Below are 25,318 nucleotides of genomic sequence, written 5' to 3' on the forward strand. Positions count from 1 at the left end.
TCACCCGAAAGAGCTTCCTGCCCTGAGGATGGTCGCTTTGTCCAGGGTCCAGTGTCCAGGCCCATCTCTAGTCGTCCCCTCCCGGACAATGCATCCACTCCCACCTTCTCCCAGACACCCTGATGCTTGTACCACTGTGAAGCGATGGAAGGACTCTGAACTCAGCCGCTGCCTGGGGGTGGGACGTGTGCCTGTGTGTGTGTGTGTGTGTGTGTGCGCGCGCCAGTCACAGCAGGAATCGAGCGAAGAGGAGGAGACATTAGTGAACAGGTGGGCAGATGTGAAAACCTGCAGTTCTAGGTGAATTTTAAAAACAGCATCAGCTGCCCTCAGGGTGGCAGGAGCCGGGCGTGGGGCACTGCTGGTGAGGGGTCGGGGAAAGGTGCTCACAGCCACATGGATGGATGGTGAGTGCCACTTAACAGCCCTGCGTGCTGATTTGTCTTTCAGTCTCCAAGAAGCTGGCACCCATTCCACCCAAGGTCCCCTTCGGCCAGCCGGGGCCCCTGCCTGAGCAGCCTGCCGGCCAGCCATCCCCACTCAGCCTGTCCCCCACGCCCCCCAGCACCCCGTCACCCTACGGACTCAGCTATCCCCCGGGCTACTCCCTGGCATCAGGCCAGCTCTCCCCCGCGGCCCCGGCGCCCCCACTGGCCTCCCCCTCTGGCTTCACGGGCGCCCTAAGCAAGTCGCGGCCCACCCCGAAGCCCCGCCAGAGGCCCACCCTGCCGCCGCCCCAGCCGCCCACCGTCAGCCTCGCCGCCTCCAGCCCGCAGTCCTCAGAGCATCCCGTGCTGGACGGCGTGTCCCCTGGGGAGAGCATGTCGACAGGTAACCTTGGCACGCGTGGCATCTGTGTGAGCCTTAGCACGGTGGGACCACTGGGGACTTTGCAGGAGGTGGGCCCTGTTTTCCAGGGATGACTGCTGGAGCCATCTGTGGCATATGGGGTGGTCTCCTTAGAAGCCCCCCTGAGGCCGTGGACAGCCCCGGACCCAGTTGTCCTGCAGAGAGGGGGCTCCCTAGGGGATTTCTCCCAATTGAACGCCTGCCAGCCTGGGTTCTGATCCTGCATCTGGGGGCCAAGTGCCCTGCGTCCTGGGAAGAGGCGGCTTCAGGAGGGGCTGGACTGTGATGGCAGAAAGCGGGATCACAGCACAGTTGTGTCTGGGGCTCTGCTCAGCTTAGCACTGGCAGCTCAGGTACCAGTTTTCACCGTGAGAACAGAGGTTGAGAGACAAAGACATATTTTCCTAATAACTAAACAAGTCTTATGGGCTTCCTGATAACTCAGTTGGTAAAGAATCCACCTGTAGTGCAGGAGACCCCGGTTCGATTCCTGGGTTGGGAAGATTCCCCTGGAGAAGAGAGAGGCTACCCACTCCAGTATTCTTGGGTTTTCCTGGTGGCTCAGATGGTAAAGAATCTGCCTGCAGTGCAGGAGACCTGGGTTCAATCCCTGGATTGGGAAGACTCCCTGGAAAAGGGAACAGCTACCCATTCCAGTATTCTGGCCTGGAGAATTTCATGAGTCCATGGGGTCACAAAGAGACACGACTGAGCAACTTTCACCTCACTTCAAACAGACCTTATTAGAAAAAGTTTTTTTCCTAGCAAAATATATTTAGAAAGGGCTCAGTAAAGAACCTTCTTGCCAGTGCAGATGTGAGAGATAATGGGTTTGATCCCTGGGTCAGGAAGATCCCCTGGAGAAGAGCATGGCAACCCACTCCAGTATTCTTGCCTAGAGAATCCCATGGACAGAAGAGCCTGGAGGGCTACAGTCCATGGGATCACGAAGAGTTGGACACGACTGAAGTGACTTAGCATGCAATTTCAGACAAGGTTCTGTAACTTTAACATCCAAGGTAGAGCTATTTTTCCTCTAGGAAAATGTGTAACCATAACCTACACACACCACACAGATAAATGCAGACACACCACACACACACTGGAGGGAGCGGTCTGGCCCTGGGTCCTGACTTGTGCTTTTATTCATCCCCATGTCCACCCTCGGGAGTGAGGGTTCCCTTGACCAGATGGGTTCAGTGCTTTGCTGCCTAGAAGAGACCAGTCCAGTGCGCGTGCCTGGGGTGCGGGGAGCTGATGTATATACCATGGGGAGTGGCCGTCTGGCGATCTGGCTTTCTTTGGATGTGACTAATGGTGAAGGCTCAGCTGCTCTGTCCACCCTGAGGCTCTTAAGACATTAAGGAGAGCCCTCCCTGGAGAACCACAGTGAGCACCACCTCCCTCCCGATGGTGGTTCTGGAAGAGTCCCTGATGGATGGCGGGGGTCCCGGCCACCCCTGGTGCAGAGCTGCTGCCCTTGGGCGGTCATCTGGGGGGCAGCGGCCCGCCCCCTCATCCCGCGGGGCAGTGGTCTGAGCGGTGTGGTCGTCGTGGTTTGCTGCGGCCCCCTGACTGTGCTGTTGGGCGTGCTGTGTTCCGTTGTCGTCTCATCGTATCTCTTCCTCTCTCCGACTCCTGTTGCTGTGTTCTCGCAGCTGTGTGACACGGGGGACGCGGTTGTGGACACGTGAGGGGGATTTGCAGGGTAAGCGGTCCCGGCCTTACCTCTCCTGCCCGCAGCCAGGCCGCACCCCGCGCTCTGCATGCACCCCGACCCGCGCGGCAGCCTCTCGTGGCCTGGGGGCTCAGCGGCCGCCTCCTGGCTTTTCTCAGGAGGAGAAAGAGGCTGCGCTCAGCTTCTCCCTCACTATCCCCCTCCAGGGTCGCCCAGCCCCAGCTGCTTCACACGTGGGCTTAGAAGGAAGGGGTGACAGCCCCCTCCCTCATCCCAGGTCTGTGTCACTGGATGACCCGCTGGCTGACGACGTGTGCCCAGTGTTGGGGGAGGCACAAGCACGCGGGGTTTAGGGAGGGGCCCCTGGGGAGAGGACCCGCCCGGTCCTCCAGGATGGTCAGCAGTTTCTAAAGAACCCCTAGTGTCCGTTCTAGAATTCACCCCGAGCTCACGTTGTCCCAGGTATGCAGCTAGCCAGGGCCTTTCTGTCAATTCAATGAAATACGCTGGGAGCCCTCCTAGCAGTTTCTGCCAGGCCTCCTGCTCCTGTAAAGGGTAGAAGTTCGTAAGGAAAGCAGAGGCAGGAAGCAGGTGTCGGCAGCCAGAATGGCGCAAGGGGTCCCCTCTGCCCCCCAGGAGAGCTGCACATTCTGGACAGGAGTGGCTTTGCGGTGTCTGCCACCCACACGGGCCCCGACAGGCCTCCTGGGGCCTCTGTCCCAAGGATGGGCCTCTCCTTTCTCGGCCGTCTGCAGGGGCTTCTCTCCCACTGCGTCCCATCTGCCTGAGTTACCTTCCTGCTCAGTGTGGCTTAAGGAGCGGCCAAGGTGGCCGCCGGGCAGCTCTCCTGAGGCTGCGCGTCCTTCACCTGCTTCGCCTGCAGGCACCTTCCCACCTGTGTCACCCCAGTGACTGCCAGGCCCAGGCGGGGTCAGAAGGCGCCCAAGGTCGCACTCCGCCTGGGGACAGAGGCGGGGCTTTGAGTCCAAGCTGCAGGGTGTGCCACACCTTACAGGCCAGGCTGTAGGAGGAGCAGCGCGGCCGAGCTGTGGACCCCCACCCCCGTCCCCGTCTCTGCTGGGTCAGGCAGGGGGCTGTTCTGGGCAGTGAGGGGGTCAGGAGAGAGGAGGACCTTCGTCCCAGAGCTTCCATGTTTGTGTGTCTTTGAAGACGGTGTCTATGCGTCTGTCTGTCCACTTGCCATAGTCTTCCTTGGATGGAATGTTTGACAAAAACGGGAAGCCCCACCCCCGTCTGCTCCCCCGTGGTGTGGGTCCTCAGTCCCCACCTGGGGACGGTGAGGCTGAGCGGAGGCCAGAGCTCAGCAGGCCCAGAGGGAGCGACAGGTCCCTTTAGCCCTGCTGCCCGGGAGCCAGGGCGCTGCCCCCGCCCCAACCCACCGGGCCCCCAGCCCCTAGCTGCCTGCTGAGGTCTGGACAGACTGCGTGTGTTGCCTTGGGGACCAGCCCTCTTCCTGGGCTTTTTCCAGGAAGTGACCTTTCAGTACCGAGCAGAGGCATAACTGGAGGCAAGCGGGACGGGAATGGGGGTGGCGATGCCCACAGGGAGGAGCTTGCCTCCCTTACTCCCGGGGTCCTCAGGGAGACCCTCGTCCCACCTCTGCCAGCCCCTTAGGCATACATGTGTGGTCTTGAGTTGGGCCACTGTGTCAGGACCCCCTGTCCATCAGCCCTGACATCCCCAATCTGGTGTCACCTGGCTCAGCCAGGGGGAGTCCCCTGTATGCAGAGTCTGGTTCCAGGCGGTAAGGGATCCAGTGGGCCTGAACCACAGGTAGGAATGTGGATGTCCAGGCCCATGGGTGGAGCAGGCCCCTCGAGACCAGCTTCAAGGGACCCCCGCACCAGCTGGCCCTTCCGTGACACCCCAGGCCCCCAGGCTCTCAGCCTGCCCCCCCCGCTTGCCCCTGCCGCCTTGCAGATCTGGTCCACTTCGACGTGCCCTCCATCCACGTGGAGCTGGGGTCAGCGCTGCGCCTCGGGCCCCTGGAGCACGTGCGGCGACACTCGGTGGCTGAGAAGAGAGACTCGGAGGAGGAGTCGGAGAGCACGGCCCTGTGAGCAGCACCGCGCACGCGCGTGCACACGGCCCTGCGAGCAGCACTGCGCACGCGCGTGCATACGGCCCATGCCGTCGCAGCAGCGGCCACCAGGTGGGACCCCTGCGGATGGCCAAGTGGCAGGTTTCTGTGGTGCAGATTTTTTTCGTCCCCTCCGGATGGTGACTCTGGCCTTTTGTTTGATCTTTGCCTTTTGACTTTGTGCCTATTTTGATCCACTTTCGGCCTCCACGCCAGGTGACTGCCCTCCCCACCCGAGGGCTGGTGTCGGAAACATCCTCAGCAGGGTGGGTGTGCACGGCTCGGTGGTGGTCAGCCTGGGCTGCCTGTCACCTGTGCTGACAGCCGTGAGTCCTGCGAGGTCTGTCTGATGGTGCAGAGCGGGGAGGGAATGGGACAGGGCGAGGGGCCGGGGGGCCTTGCTCTCAGGAGCCTGGAAGCCTGGGGCCCTGGCCGGCCTTCCTCTTCACAGCAAGGAGCTGGCGGGGCGGAACTTCTTCCGTGGGCTTTGATGTAAATGGCTGAAGACGAAATTCAACAGTTTACTGCACGCTGTGGAATGACGCTCCCGTTACTGTCTGAAGGTTTTCTGAGTTTTAAAAACGATGTTGAGTGTGTCTGGGGGACCCAAACATAACTCCCCAGGCAATCCCCAAAACTTGAGATGTGTCTCAGTAATTGCAGCCCTCCAGGGTCCCCCAGCTAAGAAAGGGGGTCATTTTCTGGAGGTCAGAAGTGAATAGCAATAATCCTGTCACCCAAAGCCCAGAGGGGAAGGGGGCATTGCCCGTGGAGGCCCCAGGCCCGCACCCCCAGCTGAGCGGTGTGCAGAGCTTGGCTCACCCTTCCACAGAGCCCCCAGCTGGCCCCGGGGAGGAGATCCCGGGGGTTCTGGTCACACCTGGGATGGAGGGAGAGCGAAGTGGATTCCGGTCATGCATGCAGAGTCCAACCTTACAGTTTTATCCTTTTAAAATAGAATACCTAAACTGGATATAATATTTGTATATATAAAATCTATATTTGTTTAATTTGAGCCATTCAATCTAAACCCATGTACAGGTGTACAATGAGAGATTTAAATGCTTCGTTATTTTTCCCAACAAAGTGTAAAGTAATCCTCCTCCAGTAGTGGGACTTGCTGATTTCTGATGTTCCCGGCTTTGCTCGAATCCTGGCAGGGCAGCTCAGTACCCAATTTGTAATGGAGCCCGGGGGATGACAATTACCTTTCAATACGTGTACAAATAGTTGTCAAAAGTAATGTTATTAAAATAGATTTATTATCCCTGAGCGTGGCCTATCTTCCTGTCTTAAAAACAAGCTTGCGGGGACACAGGAGGCGAGGCCAGGGACTCCAAGGTCACGGTGAGTCCAGTCCTTGCTGTCTCAGCACCTGCGTCTCTTTAAAGCTCCTCTCCCTCCTCCCCGGTGGTAAGAACACGCGAATACTAGAGGCGTCTGTGAAGAGCCACTCCCTTTTCAGACACTGACCTCAGTGCTGTCCAGCCCTAGGGGAGGCCCGGCCGCCAGCCCCACGTGGTGCCGCTTCAGACTCCGGTGAGCCTGTTTATGCGGCAGGAACGGCAGCCCATCTCTGCGTTCCTGGAGCCACTGCACGCCCACCCATCGCGGTCCACAGCTGACAGTCCACACGACTTTGGCTAAGACACCAGGCTGCAGAGGGGTGCTGGCTCCCCGGGGACGGACTCCGAAGGCCGTTGCCAGGATCAAGCTGTTTCCGGGCGCCCGCAGTGCAGAGCTGTACCCCAAGACCCTGCTTGGCCACGGCACGGGGACACAGCACTCGGTGCAGACGCCACCTTCACAATGTCCCGTCCTTGGAGATGCCGTTCCTGAGGTTGCGTCCCCAGCCCAGCGCTCGTGCAGGAGACCGCTGGAAGCCGTGGCCTCCCTCCACACTCCCCGGCCCCACGTCTACTGGGCCCTGGCCTTCTTGCTCTGCGGGCTCGGGGGCTGCTCCGCGGGGGCGCGTTTCTGCGGTGGCTCCACATCCTCCCCGGCGAGCAGGGCCGCCCGCACCTGCCGCAGCTCCCGGCGCTCCCGGCGCCCTTCCATCTCCTCCAGGTCCCCGGCAAACAGGGCCTTCAGCGGCGCCGTCAGCCTGGGCACCGTCGGGAGGTCCCCCAGGCTGACCTACAAGGCAAGACGAGGCCGTCATTGCTCACAGGCACCGGCCACCCTCGCAGGCAGACTCGGCTGGAAGACTGGCCCGGCTATAGGGAGAGGAAGCCAGGCTCCAGAGGCCCAGCTTTACTGCTCAGAGAATGCCGTCCCTGGGCGGAGAGTGGCTCACGTGTCATAGCTGGGCCTCCACGGGGCTTTCGGGGGCCTGTGCCCCAAGGCTCTGTGCCGGCTGTGGTGGGCAGCAGGCCGAGCCCAGCCATCCACACAGACGGAGGCACCTCTCCCCGCCCCCGCCCAAGGGGTCCCCTCACCTTCATGTGGTCGAAGGCGATGCCCACTTTCTCGTTGAAGTCGGGGCTGAAGAGCGGGATCTTCGCATAGCGCTGGCTGAAGTGGGTCAGCATAATGAAGGCCGCGCTCATCCGCATGCCCACACCAATGGCCTGGGAGGTGGTGCTGCACACACGGGTCAACGGGAGGCTGGAGGAGCAGGCCGCGCAGACCCCGGCCCAGACAGGCACCCGGGGGCCACAGGCTTCCTGCCGCTGACGCAAAGCCACCCCAGGGCCCATCCTGCCGCCTCCCCCAGTGCAACCCAGGCTCTGCGTTGTGCGACTGCCCACCAGTGAGGGCCTCGGGGACAGAGGCCTCCCACTTGGGGTGACACGCTCCTCCCTCAGATGGCCCCATGACCCTGCCCCAGCCATGCTTCCCTGGCTTCAGCGTATTTCCAGTTCCTTCCCGAGCCACACCTCCTCCAGAGCCTTGCCTTAGAGGTGCCACAGAAATAGAAGTGGAGGCTGGAGAGACAGCCGCTCGGGGTCAGAAGCCCCTGTGGCCCTTGGTGGGAAGCAGGCCAGCCCAGCATCACACGGGGAGCCACGGGGACCGGGCGCTCTGTACCTGTGTGTCTTCTCCACGGCTTCCTCTTCCAGACCGTCTTCCAAGGTGGCCTCGTGGATCAGGAGGGTGGCATCCTTCCCTGAAGCAGCAGCACAGGTGCCGAGAATAAGCCCTCTGCCTGGGGGCCACAGGGGTCTGGGGGCCGCACAGAACACGCCCCTACTCACCCATCTGGACCAGAGCTTCGCAGGGCATGGTGTCCCCCGAGTAGACCACCTTCCAGCCGGACATGTGGACCAGCGCACAGCCGAAGGCATGCTTGCAGTGCCGGACCAGGCAGGTCTGGAACTGGAGGAGGGGTGGTGGGCTCACGACCAGCCACACGCTTCCGTGGTCCCCACCTGCCCGCCCGCACCCAGGCCTCCCCCTACCTCCTCCAGGCCACAGGTTTCCAGCAGCAAATTTATCAATCTCTCCACCTCAGGGCTAGAGACCTCAGCTCCCTTCTGAAGGCATTTGGCAGGAATAACACTGTGAAAAGATAAAACATTTAAGAAAAAGAACATTTAATTTGATGTTTAAGCCGCTGACTAGAGAGCCCCACTATTACAAAGAACAATTCAGTGCTGTCACTGAGAAAGCAGGGTGCTAGGCCTGGAAACCGTTTCATGGAGAAGTGCTGGCAGAGATCTAGACTTGCAGATGTAAGTGGAGGAGGCCAGGAGAAACTGACAGCAAAGGGCCGTTATGAGTGGGAGCCACCCGAGGGTTTCCACCCTACCCGGCTCTGCCACCCAGCCTGAGCCCACCTGACATGGTGCAGCAGCGGCTGGCACTGGTTATGGTACTGCTGGAGCCAGGTCCGGAGCTGGGTGGGGGCGACCACGAGCAGAGGGTGGCAGGGTCTGCCCAGCGATGCCTGCAGCAGAGAGAGAGATGTTTCAGTGGAAACGGTGTGGAGTGGGAGGAGGCGTGTGTGTGTCATCCCAGGAAACACAAGGAGCAGTATAGTCCAGTGGACTCACCAGAGCACGCTCTCTCTGTAGCAGGATGTTCAACAAGCCCTGGGAGAAGGAGGGAACACAATCAGCCTCGCGCAGACCCGACCTCCCTCCCGAGGCAGGACCCTGGGACCCCAGCTTGCAGTCCTTGGTCGCCGTCAGCCACCCCTCTCCGATGCCTACCACCCGGCTGCCGCCCACCTCTGGCTACAGGTGGCTCCAAGCAGCTGCCTGGCCAGAGGAGACCCTGAGGCCTCAAGACACAAAGGCCACCGAGTTTTCCTAAGATACCGCGCTGGGTGGGAGGCACGGGGCCCGAGGAGGGAGCCCACTCACCGTGTGGTGGTCAGCATGCAGGTGGGACACAAACACGGCGGCCAGGGAGCCCAGGACCCGGTCCACACCGTCCCCGTAGTGGCGGCACAGCTGCCCAAAGGTGCCCTCCCCGCAGTCCAGCAGCAGGCACGTGTCGGGGCTGTAGGGGACCGAGGGGGGATCACTCAGGGAGGACAGGGCGATACCTCAGCCCCACCCGGGGGGCTGCCCTCAAAGTGAATGCAGCCTCACATCTGTCTTCCTTGTACCAGAGGACATCCCGACGCCCCGGGACATACACAAGTGTCCCCGGAGTCGCACAGATGCTGGGCACCCAAGAGAGGGTCTGTGTGGGAAGCGGAGCCTGGGGGCAGGTGCACCACGATGCTGGTGGGGGCCATTAGTGACTAGTTCACAGTGGGAGCTGCAAGCCCGGTGAGACTGCGTCTCAGCCAGGTGACCAGGTGACCAGGTGATGGCTCACAGCACATCACCTGCTTCATCCAGAGACGCACTGGGTGTCCAACTGCATGGATCCCTCGTGTCCAAGTCAGCTACCTGGACCACCTACCACCTTACTGCCCCACCTCTCCCCGGGCGCTCCAGCCAAGACTGGCCTCCAGGGATTAAAGGTTGCACCTTCTGAGTCACCTGGGAGTGGGGCAGGGTCCCCCTGCCAGCAACGCCTCCCTTCAAGGGTTCATACCTGATGTTGACAAGCGTGGAGCTCACGTTACGGATTTTCATTGGGATCGCGGACCCTGTTCCCAAGAAGACCACTTCTGGGTACTGGCTGCTCGTCTCTATGGAAAACCACGTCGTGAGCCAGCCCTGAGGTTAAGTCCAGATCCCCAGGAGGGGGTGATGTTCAGATCAGAAGGGGCGGAAAGCAGAGCAATTCCACAGGCCCAAGTCTCTTGGTGGTAAAAAGCTGTTCAGTCCATGGAACTCTCCAGGCCAGAATACAGGAGTGGGTAGCCTTTACCTTCTCCAGGGGAGAATAATTGAACCCAACCCAATAATTGAACCCAGGCCCAGGTCTCCCGCATTGCAGGTGGATTCTTTACCAGCTGAGTCACAAGGGAAGCCCAAGAATACTGGAGTGAGTAGCCTATCCCTTCTCCACTGGGTCTTCCCGACCCAGGAATCAACCAGGGTCTCCAGCATTGCAGGCAGATTCTTTATCAACTGAGCTTTCAGGGAAGCCCCCAAGTCTCTAGTAGATGATATAACAGGGGGCCCCTTTCCGTGCTGAGAATCAGCTCAGACCTTTGGGCTGAGCCCACCTGGCACAGGTCCCACCCTGCTGGGAGGGGCTCGGGAGGGGGGGGTCTGCCCTCTGGGAGGAAGCGGCACAGCCTCCTGGATCCTGAAGCCTGGGGCCCCGCAAGGCCTCGCCCAGCCAGACAGGCCCCGTGTGCACGCCCACGAGCAACGATACAAACGGAGCTTTAACGTGCGAACCCGAAGCCTACCCCGGCAAGCGCGGCCAGGGAGGCCCAGTCCTGAGACTCCAGCCTGGTGCTGACTGGCTTGGACCTGACCCCACCTTCTGGTCCAGCCTCCTTTCTCCACTTGAGGTGTGAGCTGAGAACACCACCACTGGGAAAACCAACTACTGCAGAGAGGCCCCAGAGTTCCCCAAACTGTCTTCCCATTGGGGCAGGGGAAGCCCGACACGGTGAGTGATGGGGCCAGAGTGGGACACACACACGGCGGTTCTGCCCAGAACCTCACCCGAGGCCCCAGACCCTCATGCTCGGCTTGCGTGGGCCTCGTCCCCTAACCTCCGACCTGCCTGGTCTGGGTGGGGGCAGGCACTGGTAGTAAGCAGACCAGAAGGCCCTGGGGTTAGACAGCGTCAGGCTGACCCCGCAGGCGGTGCTGCACGAATGCCCTCTGGAGGGCAAGCCCGGGAGGTGCTGGTCCCTGGTCTGCCTCACCCTCTGGGCCGTCCTGGGCCGTCTTCCTATACTCTTGCACGCTCTCCTGGAAGTTGGGGAGCTCCAGGGCCTCAGCGATGAACTCCTCGGGGTCGCACGTCAGGACGGCATCCCTGCAAGAAGGTGGTGGAATCAGAGGACAGAAGGGTGCCGTGGCCGTGAGAGAGAGCTGACATCAGCATTGACCCTGGGGACTGCCTGCAAGTGCTTCCACCTCTCAGTCACGGCGTGGCAGACCCTCCCCAGCCCAGCGGGTCTCACACCTCCAGTCCTCAGAACCTCGCATCTCACAGCGGGCCGGGCTGGCCCTGGCAGCACTGATACATGGGTAGGGGCCTCCCTGACCTCTACTCACTAGATCCTAGTCGTGCCAGGCATCCCCCTGGGGGAGGGGGAGGAGGGCTCTTAAAGGGCCCCAACTATTCAACACAACAGTGGCCAAGGTCCAGCCACCTTCCCAAATGTGGTCCACTTGGACCACACTGGTGTGCACAGGACACTTCAAATTTTTAAACACTGAAGACAGAGGGCAGTAAGCACCTCTCACGTGACTGGCTGCAGGGTAAGCTGGGTTCACCAGGTGCTTCAGGCAGGGCCGGCCTCTGACCCAGTACCCCTCCCCCACCCCCCGCTTAAGACTCTTCCAAGGAAACCCTGTTTCACCCAAAGATATTTATGGAAGGCACTTGTTTCGTTAACGCAGCAGGAGGACTGCAGTGCCTCCAGTGAGCAAGCACCCCCGCCTGGAAACCTGGCGACGACCTTGTTCTGAAGATTCTATCATGACCTGGGAAAAGCCCTATAGTGCATTAGGCCCTAAACCCACAGTACAAACACACATCTCAACACTCCACCACACACCGGGTCAGAAATCAGACTGGTAACAGGCAGTCTTTCAGGGCGACCGGATGGCGAGCGACTGACTTTCCTGCTCGGAGGCAGAGGCCACGTGGCTGCAGACCTGAGACACTGACCTCCTCCCGACCCCAAGACCACACTGACCTTTGCCACTCCCGCCGGGGCCGGAGCTGGTACTTAAGGAGACACTGGCCTCGGACCGTGGGCACACCCTGGGCAGCACTGCCTTCCTGCAAGAGACGGAGCTGTGACCCATGTGGGTGGGGTACAACAGGGACAAAGGAGGGCCACTACTCGAGGGCGGGGGCTGGCGAGTGGAGGTTGGGGGCTACCCGAGGGCGGGAGCCGGCTTGAGGGTGGGGGCTGGCGAGTGGAGGTGGGGGGCTACCTGAGGGTGGGGTCCGGTGACTGGAGGTCAGGGGGCTGCTACCTGAGGGCGGGGGCCGGCGAGCGGGGGGAAGATGCCGGGGTGGATGAGCCCGAGCTGGGTCTGGATCTTGTGGCTGCGCAGGTTGTGGACCGACTCACAGTTCTCATTCAGAACCAGGTGTTCAGTGTTGGGCCCGAACCTAAGACGGTGGACACATGGTCGTCATGGTGTCTTTCTGGGGGCACTCCAGCCCACAGGGTGGTCATGTACTGGGACCACTCAAGAGGGCGAGTGACCTGTCCAGAGGTCACCCCAAGTGGCCAGACACAGCCCAGCTCCTCCTCAGAGCCCAGTTCAAGGCCTTTGGGAAACCAGGAATAGTTCCAGGGCTGGGGACTCGGGAACACGAGGGAGCACGGGGATGAGGGGAGGAAAGGAAGATGGTGATGGACGCCAACACTCAGACCCCGAGGGGCAGAGGACCAGGGGCGCCAGCAAGAGAGGAGTCACCACGTGCCCCAGTCCAACCCCAGCCAAGTCCCTCCACCCCAGCCCTCAGGCGGGCGGTGGGGAAGAGCAGGAAGGTGCCCGACGTGGATAAAGCTTCTAAAGCAAGGCTGCTACTCTATCCTCCACGTGTTAGGAAACACACACGTGATCATCAACACAGGCAGGGTTTGTTCCGAGGTGAGGGTGTGGAGGGTGCAGGCAGGAAGCCAGCCCCAGGCAAGCAGACATGTGCTCGCAGCGCCCCCTCGCGGGGACTGTCTTCACAGCATGGAGGCCCCCAACCTCCAGGAAGGGCAGGAACCCGGGGCCCCTCCTACCTCTCCATCCACTGCTGGTATCTGCTGTCCAGGAGCACATGCTCTGGGGCCATGTGGACCACCAGGGCCACGGGGGCGTCGGCCTTCTCTTGGTAACTGGGAGGAAGCAAGCGGAGGCTCTGCTGGGTCCAGTGAGGCACAGAGTGCAGACCTCGGACTGGGCAGTGGGAGCCCGGCCTGGCTCTCCCAAGCAATGTCGGTTCTCACCTCCCGCCAGGAGGGCCCGCCTCACCTCCTGAAGGCGGTATTCTCACACAGCGGCTGGATGAACCCTTCGTCTGGACATTCTACCACGATGAAGGTGATCCCAGGGTCCGGAGGGGTGCAGATCTCTTCAGGCAGAATCTGTGAAGTCCCCGGGGTCACTGTGTGCTCCCAGGGCAGGCCCTCGAGTTCCCAGTGACAACACAGCCTCCTCGGGGAGCGCCCACCCTCTCTCCACTGACACCAGCCGGGGCTGGCCGGCCAGCGCATTTCACACTCTGCTCTCGGTGCAGTCTCGTCCTTACATCCCCCCACCTTGGTGAGGATGTCACTCCTTGGGGTCACGCCTGAAGTCCACCCTGAGGGGGTCTTCCCTGAACCCAGGGACAGGGACAGCCCCTGTCCTATCAGGAAGACCCCCAAATCCTAAAGGGAAACCCCCAGAAATGCCACCACTCGGCCAGCACTGATGTGCAGGGCAAGCTAGACAAGCTCAGCTCAGTGATGAAACCCAAGCTGCTCACTCCCCTGCAAGTGGGGCCCAAACCAGACAGCGACTGTCTAGCATCTGGGCCCAGCTTGTGGCTGTCAGGACTGCACCCACCTCTCTCCCTTCGTAGGTGACACTCTTCCCGTCCTTGACGGCAGCAATGATGGGGGCGATGGCAGCTGTTCCGCTGAAATGACAGGCGAGGCCTCAGTGAGGGTGGGGTCCCGGGGGTGCCCTGTGAAGCCTGCCCCCAGACGCCCGCCACTCACACTGGGAGACCCAGCTCCTTCGCTTTGAGCACCAAGAAGTTTCCCTTCTTCACGTGGAGCTGTGAGGAAGAGGACAGCATGTGAGGCCAGGGTCTGACGGAGAAGCACGGTTTCCACCATCAGTTTTGCAGTCGGTTTAGCACTGGAAACTGAATGCTTTAAAACCGATCTGCTTACTTCCCCAACCTTGTTAACTCCTTGTCCATCTAATAACATGCCGTCTATTCCCATCCCAAGTAAGAAGCGTCCTCCAAGCACCTGGAGGAGAGACGCTCGTTTTGTTATCCTGCGCTGGTCAAGAGATAGCCAACGGAGCGTCACCAGAACAGAGTCCAACAGAAACAGTCACGGCTCCACCGTGTGGCACGCACTCCAGGGACAGGGAAACTGGGGGTGGTTTTTCTTGTTGACTTTTCACACATGTGGCAAAACTGTGCTGCTGCTTTCATACCACAGAGAAGTTACAATAAAAAATTCCCAGTATTCTCTTATTATGTTAGAATGGAAAAAAAATCCTATCGCAAAACCTCATGATCATCATTCTGTACTTAAAAACTTGCACACCTTGAGGGGGCCCTACTCAACAACTAGAAGGGCCTCTGCTCCCAACTAGAGGAGCCCCCGCTTGCAACCAGAGAAGCTCCTGCTCACAACTAGAGAAAGCCCATGTCAGCAGTGAAGACCCAGCACCGCTAGAAATAAACAAACATAGTAATGATTACAAAAGAAAATCTCTTACCAAAGTGGGTATAGAGAGAACATATCTCCAGATAATAAAAGCTACTAATTGAGCCCAGAAGTAAATCCACACACCTACAGTCAACTGATCTTCAACAAAGGTGGCAAGAATATATTAACACAATGGGGGAAAAGACTTTCTTCAGCAAGTGGTGCTGGGAAAGTTGGACAGGTCCATTTAAGTCAGTGAAGCTAGAACACTCCCTCACACCATACACAGAAATAAACTCAAAGTGGCTTAAAGACCGAAATATAAGACATGACACCATAAAACTTCTACAAAAGAACACAGGCAAAACGTTCTGACATAAATCATACCAATGTGTTCTTAGGTCAGTCTCCCAAAGTAACAGAAGTAAAAATAAACAAATGGGACCTAATCAAACTCACAGCTTTAGCAAAGCAAAGGAAACCATAAACAAAATGAAAAGCCAACCTACACAGTGGTAGAAATATTTGCAAATGATGCAACTAAAAGGGTGTAATTTCCAAAACATACAAATAGCTCATAAACTCAACAACAACCAAAAAAGCAACCTAACGGAACAATGGATGGAAGACCGAAATAGACATTTCTCCAAACAAGATATATATGGATAGCCAATAGCTATCCATATATATGCATATATATGCACATGAAAAGATGCTCAACATTGCTAATCATTAGGGAAGTGCAAATCAAAACTCCAATGAAGTGCCACCTCACAATAATCAGAATGGTCATCATTTAAAAGTCTACAAAACAATAAATGCTGGAGGGGATGTGGAGAGAAGGGAACCCTCCTACACTGTTGGTGAAAATGTAAGTTGGTGCAGCCACGGTGCAAAACAGTATTAAAGTTCCTCAGAAAAGTAAAAACAGAATTACCATACAATCCAGCAATCCCACTCCTGGCTATGTATCAGGAGAAAACCATAATTTAAAACCATAATTTAAACAGTAATTTAAAAAGATATATGCACCCTAATATGCATTGCAATACTGGTTACAACAGCCAGGACATAAAGGCAACCCAAACATCCGTTGATGGAGGAATGGATAAAAAAGAGGTGGTATATAGATGTATATATGTGTATACATGATAGAATATTACTCAACCATATGAAAATTAAATGCCATTTGCGACAACATAGATGGACCTACAGATCATCATATTAAGTGAAGTCAGAAAAAGACAAATTCCATATGCTATCACTTATACGTCCAATCTAAAACAGGATGCAAATGAACCTATCTGAGAAAAAGACTGGTCACCAAGCGGGAAGTCCGGGGTCGGGGAGGGGAGGGGAGGAGTGGGAGCTTGGGATTAGCAAATGCAAACTATCACATATAGAATGGATATAAGGTCCTACCGTGTAGCACAAGAAAACATCCTGTGATAAACCATAATGGAAAAAAGTATTTTTAAAAAGAGTATACATACACACGTGTATAACTGAATCACTTTGCTGTACAGCAGTAGTTAACACTGTAAATCAACCCAATTTCCACTGACTTCAGAAACTTAACCTTTCGCTATTTCTGAAGTTCAAGAGCGAGGCTCACAGCCAACTAGGAAACATGTTTCCGAAGACTGACTCTGGCTGGAAGACAATCTGGACACGTACACGAGCACGGGCGGTTTACTGGGAACCAGGTGTTTTCTCTGATCACAGAGAAAGCTGCTACCCTCAGGTCACCAGACATGCGCTCACCTTACAGACGAAAGCAACCACCAAGGAGGTGTCCCTGCCACGCGCTTTCCGGCCGACACCTGAGAAGAGACAGTCCGACCGTGACCGGGCGAATGGCAAGGCTTCCAGGCATCACAGGTCAGTGATCAAATGACACTTAGCCTGGCGTCACACAAATTTAAAAGGAAGGAACTTTGGGTACACACACACTTGTTTTTCCCTCAAGCAGAACTTTTTTTTCTAACTCATGTTGAGATTTGAGAAAACAAAAATGCAAAAACTCAAACCAGAAAAGAGCAAGTGAAGGGTTTTTAAATGTTTTATGTTTTACCTAGAAGTGGAGATGAGAGAGAAAAATAAGCTGTAATGTGCTTTATCAATAACTCTGTGAGAAATAACGTAAAAGTTGAAAGGCCCGCAAAAATGTCAGTCCTCACTCATGCCATCCAAGGAGGACAGTTCACAGGGCTGGGGCCCCTCGGTCCTCAGAGCAGAGGCGGGAACTTATCAAGCTTGCCCACCCCTGGACCACAGTGTCCTCAAGCAGCCCAATTCCTCTGGTAGGTCTCATCCTGGAATTTTGATCCCGTTTCCCAGTGGGCTGTCATTCGGAAGAGGAGGCACAAAGCCACTCTCTGACTGCTTTGTCAGCTTGGGTGTTAGGTCCTGCATTCACAAAAATTAACTGGCATTACTGCTGCCTCAATGAGACACAGACAGTTCATCGAGCCTCCTCCATCTGCTGACACCAACAACATCAGAGCAGTGTTCCTGTGTGTGTGGTTTTGCAAACTCGACAGGTGCACACGCAAATACTAATTTGCTACATGTGAAATGGGACTTCAAAAAAATCCAAAGACTCGGCAACGAATTGTAAAGACTTAATTAAATGATCTGTACTGTATAATGAAATAAACAACATAATTTTGTACCAGAAAATGGGAAACACAAAAGCCTCTGTATGAATCATTTGCCAGGCCCTGTTTTCCTCTGGGTAAACTGGACCCGAAGCTTGGGCCCCTACCCCCTGGCTGCAAACTGGCCCTTAAGGCTCTGTGTGGCCACCTTTACGACAGCCTTCTCAGCTGCCTGCAGGTGTCCTAACGGGACAAGGAAAAAGCGTCTGTTCTGCACAGAGAACTTCCTTAGGACAAAAACTTGAATGGAGAGCAGAAGGAAGCAAGGACTAAAACAGACCCCACGTCCACCCCAGCCCCTCGGCAGCGCACTGCTGACCGAGCGCCATTACCGTCTGGGTGCTGCTCCCCGTCAGCTGGTTCTGCATGTGGAGGCAGCTGTGGACTCAGCCGCTCTGGACTCTGTGCGGGCGGCTGCTGACCACTCGTCTGCTCGCCTGGTCGGTAGGGGAAATGAGCAGATGACACAGCCCTCGGGCGAGCTCACAGCCAGGTGCCCACTACACTGGCCTGTCCTCCACTGGCCACCAGCGGTTTCTCCCATCCCCCCGCCTTCCTCACCTAGGACCCACCTCCTCCCGCCCCAAGAAAATGTGGCTTTCTAAATGTTCGCCTGTGCAGCTCAGCTTGTAGGGTCTTAGTTCCCTGACCAGGGATCAAACCTGGGCCCCGGCGGTGAAAGTGCGGAGCCCTAACCGATGGACCGCCAGGGGTCCCCACCATGTGGCTTGGTACTCACAGTGGATGGGGATCTGGAACACCGTCATGGTCTCGTCCTTGTATTCTGGCGCTGAGTGGGGCCGCACGGCTGTCGGGAAAAGACCACGGGATAGTGACCGGGGCAGCAAACACGGGCATGGGAATCACCTTCCCAGAGCAATGGAAGTGCTTTGGAATTTTGCAGAAATCTGCATTAAACCAAGAATTTCTAAGAAATGAAAATATTTAGGGAAGCAGCAAAAATACATCTTCAGCCATTAACGTTTAGCACAGCCACGTGAAAAGACATACGAGGTTCACTGGTGATGAACCGCCAAAAGAAAATGAAGCCGATGGTTAAGTGTAAGAGACACGGGTTGACACTCAGCACTGCCAGGCCAGGGAACCTATGCTCTCAACTCTGAGAGCCAAACAAAGTTCTGAAATAAAACACCAGCATTCTTCTACAGAGGAACCAACCGGAGATGCCCCTGACCCGGCTGGTACCTCGGTCAGGCCTCTTCCCATCAACCGGCCATGTGCTCCCAGAAAAACTGCTCCCAGGCCCTCTCTCTGTGAGGGATCCAAGGCCACTCAATGGTGACACCCACCTACAGGGCCAGGTAGGAGCCTCAGGGCCCCAAGGAGACCCCATCCCGCACACACCCCATACCTGGCAGCTTTTGACTCACTCCTGCCTTCCCGCCGTTGTTTAAGGGGATGAGGTCGGGGCAGAGAAAGTGCAATCAGCAACAGGTTCAAAATTCATCTCACATGGATGAAGCACTTGATTTTTAAGGTATACTTTGGTCAGCTTTTATGGATTCTGATTTGAGAGAAGGGGCCATATGAGTAGTTATCAAGGACTTACCCAGATCTATTCCTTTCAGTGGACCAGAAAATATTTTGATAGCTTCCAGATACTTCTCCTAAGAAAGAAAAACAAGGAGGACGAAACACATGTCCAAGCGCCAATACATGAGAGGCGCTGGAGGCAGCAACGTACAATACACTTCAGAGAGCACCTTCAACTTTCTTACTGAGTGTCCACCACAGGTCAGATGCCTGGGGGTCAGCACTGAGAAGATGGGGTACCTGCGCTCACGGAACTCAGAAACCAGGGGAAGAGACAGAAATCATACAAATGACAGCGAGCAGCTGTGGGGCTGAGCGTCCTGCACGTCTGAAACAACATAGGAGACTGGAGTTCAACCAGTCTGCAGGGTTACTGGCGGGGGGGGGGCGGTGGGCAGGCATCCCAAGCCAAGGCCCTGGGGCTGAGCCTGGACGTTTGGGAGGACACAGGAGGGGGACAATGATCTTGGCCTGAGACAGGTGGGGGCTTTGTGAAGAGCTCAGAGCTGGCCCCGCAGCCTCACTGTGTGGCCGGGCATAGATGCAGGGCAGGTGAGGGCCGGGGCCAGTGGGACCTGGGGGCCACGTGATGGTATCTGGACTATGTTTACAGAGACCTGTGAAGGGTTTTAGGATGACGTGACCCGCCTTCCGTTCCACTTGAGAGGGACCCCTGTGGCCGCGGTGCTGAACAGTCACGGGGGTGGAGGAATGGACATGGGAAGTGATGGCAGACCATGGCGGGACAGAGCTAATGAGGAGGACATAGAGGGACGGCTGCGAGGCGTTCTTCTGCAGACGGATGTCACAGGCAGGGCTGGTGTCTGGCTGCCTTTTCCCTTAGGACCTGGGAAGTGAAGTGAACCCTTACACCAATAATGTGTTTATAACCCCTCGACAGTGCTGTAAGCTGGCTTGGAAGGTACAACAGAGATGTATGAAATTTAATAAATAAAAGTTGTTCATGTTGAGGTTTCACAGAAAACAACAAAATTCTGTAAAGCAATTATCCTTCAATTAAAAAATAAATTTTAAACAAAAAAGAATAAAAGCTGACATCTATCTTGTGTCCATATAGTGTGAAACAAAGTAACCAAGTGCTCTGTGTTACCTGTTTAATTCGTAACCCCTGCAACCCTTTCACAGATACAGACACTGAGGCTCCAGGAGGGAATGTGACCTGACCCCAGTCAGAGAGTCAATAAAGCTTGGACTCAGGTTATCTTTAGCTTGAAACGCAAAGTGTTTCCACTGCTATGAGATTTCTCTGGAGGGCAGAGGGCTGATGTGCAAAACTGGAAATTCCTGTGGAAGTTAAAATGGAAGGCTCAACTTTGAGACTCACCAGTTGTGGAGGTCCAGAAAGCACACACTTTGGAACTCCGGTTTCCTTTAAAGTGAGGATCATTCCTTTAAAAAAATAAAAAAAAGAACGAATAAACTCAGATCACTCACAGCCCCGACTCGCAGTCACCGCCAGGAGGCGCACTCCTTACTTAACTGGCTGCGTTTTCTACTTGTTCTCATTCCAGAGTTACCAGGGAACACATGCAGGACAGACTTGGTGCTGGCTAGAGGTTCAAGGGACGCTTACTCAGGACTTGATACTAGAATGAGGCACCTCGGGGGCAAAAATCCACCGACTCAAAGGATGGCACCAATTCTGCACCCTGGGCGCCTCATCTGAGTCTCAGTCCTGGGGGATGAGAGGAGTCCAGCCTCTACTCCTTCCTACCTGCTCCACAATGTTACAGAATGTGGCAGCAAAACAATCTCGATCTTTCTAATTGATGGGCAGAAACAAGGGGCTAATCGGGATACCGGGCTTTCCTGGTGGCTCAGTGGTAAAGAATCCGCCTGCCAATGCTGGAGACTTGGGTTTGATCTCTGTGTGCGGACGATCCCTTGGGGAAGGAAATGGCAACCCACTCCAGTATTCTTGCCTGGAAAACTCCACAGACAGAGGAGCCTGGCGGGCTATAATAGCCTATGGGGTCACAAAAGAGTCGGACACTTCTTAGCCACTAAACAACAAATCTGGATACTGGGTCTCTGTGTACCTGATCGTCCCAGTGGCAGACATAATGAGTTGGCCAAAGAGTCTGTTATGCAAAGACCCAAACCATCTTCTTGGCCACTTAGTATTTACTGTGACCACACACTCCAGTCGGTCCCGCACCTCCAGTCCAGCAACTCAATAAATGAGGTGGGTGGTTAACACCTAAAGGCAGCCTCCACATTAACACCTACTCTTCTGAGCCACACTTTTTGATGCTTCCTGCTGTAGCTGATGGGGCAGGCATAAAAAGAATTCCAGCTTCCCTGGACTACAGGCGATGGGCAAAAAAAAAAAAAGGGGGGGGGGGTGGGAGGGGGGCGGAGAAGGCAGCTCAAAATCCCAGAGACCTCCCTCCAGCCTCTGACCTGGACAAGAATGGACTCACCGCACAACCCGCCAACATTAGACCAGTGCATTCGGGTCAGGAATATGTTGTCCAAACGGGACACCTTCAGCCTAAGAAAGAGAAAGCGCTGGAGCAGGACACAACACACTGGCCGGGGGCCCTCTCTTCTGCTGACCCCCGTGTCAAAGCCGCACAGTCATCCCCGCCCCGCAGGAAGAGGGCTGACTCACTTGTGCTCCTGCATGAGTCGCTGGATGCCTTCCCCACAGTTGAAGAGATACCTAGAAGACGAATATCGTACCAGAGAGTCAGAGTCTGTAAAGCTTCTGCCACCGATCGGATGCTTTGCTGTACACCATAGAGGGGAAAGGAAAAAAACCCCTGAAAACCCATGTGGTGCTACCGGCCGAGTGTCTGCTGTTAGGACGCTAGGTTTTGAACCCTCCTCGGCAGACGCGAGGAGGGGGCTGGGGTGGGCCGGTGCTGGGGTCCTCTTCCATCACCTCCTCCGCACACCTGTCCACTTCAAACATGGACTAAGAGGCCCCAGCCATGGGGCGCACGCGAGAGGGCTCTGCCTAAGGGGTCAGGGGCGCCTCCCGAAGCCGCACGGACCGGGAAGTACGGGGTGCGGGCTCTCGCATCCACACTGACAACCGGGTGACCAAGCCTAGGGAGGCGGGGCTCGGCCAGGGGACACCCACCCCCCCACCGGGCCCCGGCGCGGCGCACGGACCGGTTGAATTCCGAGAAGACGTAGAGGGCGGCGCCCGCATCCCGGCCACCGGCTGCCACCACCTGCAGGTACACGGTGTTCGGGCCCCCGGGCCCCCATGACGGGCCGCGCTTCTCCCGCGTGCGCAGGTGCCGCAGCGGGTCCTTGGGCGGCCGCGGGCGGCGCGCCGGCCCCTGCGACATGGTGCGCCCGGCCGCGCACCGCAGCCCGAGCAGCGAGCGGAGCGCCCACATGCACAGCCTCCTCTTCCCGGACCCGAGCGCAGCCGGCGGCCTCGGTCCGCATGCCCCTTGAGCACCGCCCCTCCACCCGCGTGGCGCCCCAGCCAGTCAGCGCGCCGCCAGCGGAGCTGCCCGCCTACGCGAGGCCGCACGTCCAATAGGGAGGGACCTCTTCGCACAGCCCTTGTCAATTGGCGGTGGTCATAGAGAGGAAGAATGCTAGAGCGCCCTGAACGGCCCCGTCCCTGGTTTCTTTCTGGCTTCCCCTGGCTGTTCTTTCCGGAAATCTTCCCTCGTCTGCTCGGGGCTTCCGGGGACTCGGGGCGGGACTTCCTGGGGCACAGGACCGGAAAGGAGATGTGGGCGGAGCAGCGAGTTCTTGGAGTGGGCTTAGGCTCAGCCGGTGGGCAACGGTTCCCACCTATTCTGAGCTGTTCCCTTAGACGAGTCAACCCCGTGTGGTGGCTGTTAGGATTAGCTGTGAGGAGATAAACTGTATAGAGCTTTACTATAGGAGTTTTGCTAACTGTTACGTTGTAATTTTCGTATGAATACACGTTTCAGATGTGTTTTACTGGGTTTTGGAAAGAAAAGCAAGAATGGGAGTTAAGAGAACAATCTCTGGAATAAGAGAGTCTTTTATTAGTCGAGTGATCTTGACCTCTCTGAGCCCGTTTCCTTAACTGTAAAGTGTGGGTAGTCAGTTTTTACTTCGTAAGGTTTTTTTTTTTTTTTTTTTTTTTGTGTGTGTATTTATTTGGCTGTACCAAGTCTCAGCTGTAGCACGCAGGATCTTTAGCTACAACGTGTGAAATGTAATTCCCTGACCAGGGAATCAAACTTTGGCCCCTGCATTGGGAGGATAGAGTCTTAGCCACTGAACCATGAGGAAGTACAATACTTCATAAAGTTTTAGAATTAAATCACCACCTGACCTGCCTCTTGAGAAACCTATATGCAGGTCAGGAAGCAACAGTTAGAACTGGACATGGAACAACAGACTGGTTCCAAACAGGAAAAGGAGTATGTCAAGGCTGTATATTGTCACCCTGCTTATTTAACTTCTATGCAGTGTACATTATGAGAAATGCTGGGCTGGAAGAAATACAAGCTGGAATTAAGATTGCTGGGAGAAATATCAATAACCTCAGATATGCAGATGATACCACCCTTATGGCAGAAAGTGAAGAGGAACTAAAAAGCCTCTTGATGAAAGTGAAAGAGGAGAGTGAAAAAGTTGACTTATCAACATTCAGAAAACAAAGATCATAGAATCTTGTCCCATCACTTCATGGGAAATAGATGGGGAAACCAGGGAAACAGTGTCAGACTTTATTTTCGGGGGCTTCAAAATCACTGCAGATGGTGATTGCAGTCATGAAATTAAAAGACGGTTCTTCCTTGAAAGGAAAGTTATGGCCAACCTAGATGGCATATTCAAAACCAGAGACATTACTTTGCCAACAAAGGTCCATCTACTCAAGGCTGTGGTTTTTCCAGTAGTCATGTATGGATGTGAGAGTTGGACTGTGAAGAAAGCTGAGCGCCAAAGAATTGATGTGTTTGAACTGTGGTGTTGGAGAAGACTCTTGAGAGTCCCTTGGACTGCAAGCAGATCCAACCAGTCCATTCTAAAGGAGATCAGTCCTGGGTGTTCATTGGAAGGAATGATGCTGAAGCTGAAACTCCAGTACTTTAGCCACCTCATGTGAAGAGTTGACTCATTGGGAAAGACTCTGATGCTGGGAGGGATTAGGGGCAGGAGGAGAAGGGGATGACAGAGGATGAGATGGCTGGGTGGCATCACCGACTCAATGGACATGAGTTTGAGTGAACTCCGGGAGTTGGTGATGGACAGGGAGGCTTGGCGTGCTGCGATTCATGGGGTTGCAAAGAGTCGGACATGGCTGAGCGACTGAACTGAACTGAACTGAATGGTATATTAACAGCTTTGAGTGGCATTGTCATAGACCAGGCACTCAATGAATGGTGGTAAAAATTGGGAAGGAAATAGTGTTTCAACTGACATAAATTAATTTAAAAAGCTGTTGGTGGTTAAAGAAATGTTGCCCAGGGACAGTCATGGGGTAGACAGCCCAGTAGAAACCTTTTGAAAAGCTAAACAAGACTTAGCTCCCCTTTCAAAGCCTCTGAGAGATCTCAATTAAACCATGTGGAATACAAGGAACTTCCTTAAATGGGGATGACCTTTTCTTTACCTGGACATTCTAATCAAATATGAAACTGGTTCTGTGGAAGAATACCACACAACTGTATAAAAACATTTTGTACTTGAAGCAACCTTTATTGAAAGGATCAGGAAAACTTCATTTCTGTTATTTTAAACATTTCCAGGGCTTAATCCTGAAACACTACCACGATGATACTACCATCCCCAAAAGTATTCAAAATAAACATTTGAGCAAGAAAATCAAAGGCAGCCTATGGAATGGGAAAAAAATATATCAATCAGTATGTGCCAATCATCTGATAAATGGTTAATATCCAACATAATAAGGAGCTCATACAACTTAATAGCAAAAAGTCAAATAAAATTTTGAAATGAATGATAGACCTGAATAGACATTTTCCCAAAGAAGATATACAAATGCCCATCAGGTATATGAACAACTGTTCAACATCACTAATCATTAGGGAAATGCAAGTCAAAACCTCAGTGAGCTATCATCAACACTGGTCAGACTGGTTATTAACAAAAAGACAAATAATAACAAGTATTGGTCAGGATATGGAGAAAAGGGAAATTTGTGCACTGTTGGTGGGAATGTAAATTGGTGCAGCCAGTATGGAAAACAGTATGGAATTTCCTCAAAAAAAAAAAATATGGAACTGCTATAAGATTCAGAAATTCCACTTCTGGGTATATATGGAAATGAAATCACTAAAGAAATGAAATCAGTATCTCAGATATTTAAAACCCTATGTTAATTGCAGCATTATTTACAATAGCCGAAACATGGAAACAACCAAGACAAGGACACAATCGAATAGATGAATGGATAAAATATGGTAAATATATACAATGCAATAGTACTCAGCCATAACAAATATTTGCAACACCATGGGTGAAACTTGAGGGCATTATACTAAGTGAAATAAGTCAGAGAAAGACAAATACTATATGATCTCACTTATATAGAGACTCTTAAAGGAATTCACAGAAACAGAGAGGAAATT

General features: G+C 55.0%; 2 protein-coding genes and 1 long non-coding RNA gene across 5 annotated transcripts in view; 2 read left to right on the plus strand and 1 right to left on the minus strand.

Moving 5' to 3' along the window:
* Positions 1–5,900, plus strand: part of ARHGAP44 (Rho GTPase activating protein 44) — a 116,878-nt gene extending 110,978 nt beyond the window's left edge. For 2 of the 3 annotated variants that reach the window (XM_069542909.1, XM_069542912.1), the window contains 2 exons: positions 451–831; positions 4,469–5,900. In XM_069542909.1, the coding sequence (XP_069399010.1) occupies positions 451–831; positions 4,469–4,608 (521 nt within the window). In that variant the 3' untranslated portion in view covers positions 4,609–5,900. Of the gene's footprint in view, positions 1–450; positions 832–2,507; positions 2,558–4,468 lie in introns of all 3 variants that reach the window. The other variant, XM_069542911.1, reaches the window with a different exon arrangement.
* On the minus strand, positions 5,869–22,397 carry ELAC2 (elaC ribonuclease Z 2). Its single transcript, XM_069542913.1, has 24 exons — positions 21,900–22,397; positions 21,394–21,444; positions 21,203–21,273; positions 20,104–20,168; positions 18,775–18,832; positions 17,944–18,012; positions 17,537–17,641; positions 16,309–16,367; positions 13,876–13,934; positions 13,721–13,793; positions 13,145–13,257; positions 12,913–13,008; positions 12,146–12,284; positions 11,860–11,945; positions 10,858–10,970; positions 9,621–9,717; positions 8,936–9,074; positions 8,624–8,662; positions 8,408–8,517; positions 8,030–8,129; positions 7,826–7,946; positions 7,659–7,737; positions 7,067–7,211; positions 5,869–6,764 (listed from the first exon to the last, which is right to left on the minus strand). The coding sequence occupies exons 1-24, from the start codon at positions 22,130–22,132 to the stop codon at positions 6,546–6,548; spliced, it is 2,439 nt and encodes an 812-aa protein (XP_069399014.1). The 5' UTR covers positions 22,133–22,397; the 3' UTR covers positions 5,869–6,545.
* LOC138414983 (uncharacterized) lies at positions 10,911–14,363 on the plus strand. The gene is made up of 2 exons (XR_011247035.1): positions 10,911–11,185; positions 11,757–14,363. It is a non-coding gene; the product is annotated as an uncharacterized lncRNA (long non-coding RNA).
* Positions 22,398–25,318: the final 2,921 nt, after the last annotated feature.

This window comes from Ovis canadensis, chromosome 11, assembly GCF_042477335.2.
Source record: "Ovis canadensis isolate MfBH-ARS-UI-01 breed Bighorn chromosome 11, ARS-UI_OviCan_v2, whole genome shotgun sequence".
NCBI lineage: Eukaryota > Metazoa > Chordata > Mammalia > Artiodactyla > Bovidae > Ovis > Ovis canadensis.

Excerpts from the sequence above, each read along its gene's own strand:
- ELAC2 (XM_069542913.1), bottom strand. The coding sequence starts at position 22,132 with ATGTGGGCGCTCCGCTCGCTGCTCGGGCTGCGGTGCGCGGCCGGGCGC. Across the intron at positions 11,946-12,145 it reads TCGCCGGCCCCCGCCCTCAG|GAAGGCAGTGCTGCCCAGGG; the intron begins GTAGCAGCCCCC and ends CGTCTCTTGCAG. Across the intron at positions 6,765-7,066 it reads TCGCCTTCGACCACATGAAG|GTCAGCCTGGGGGACCTCCC; the intron begins GTGAGGGGACCC and ends CTTGCCTTGTAG.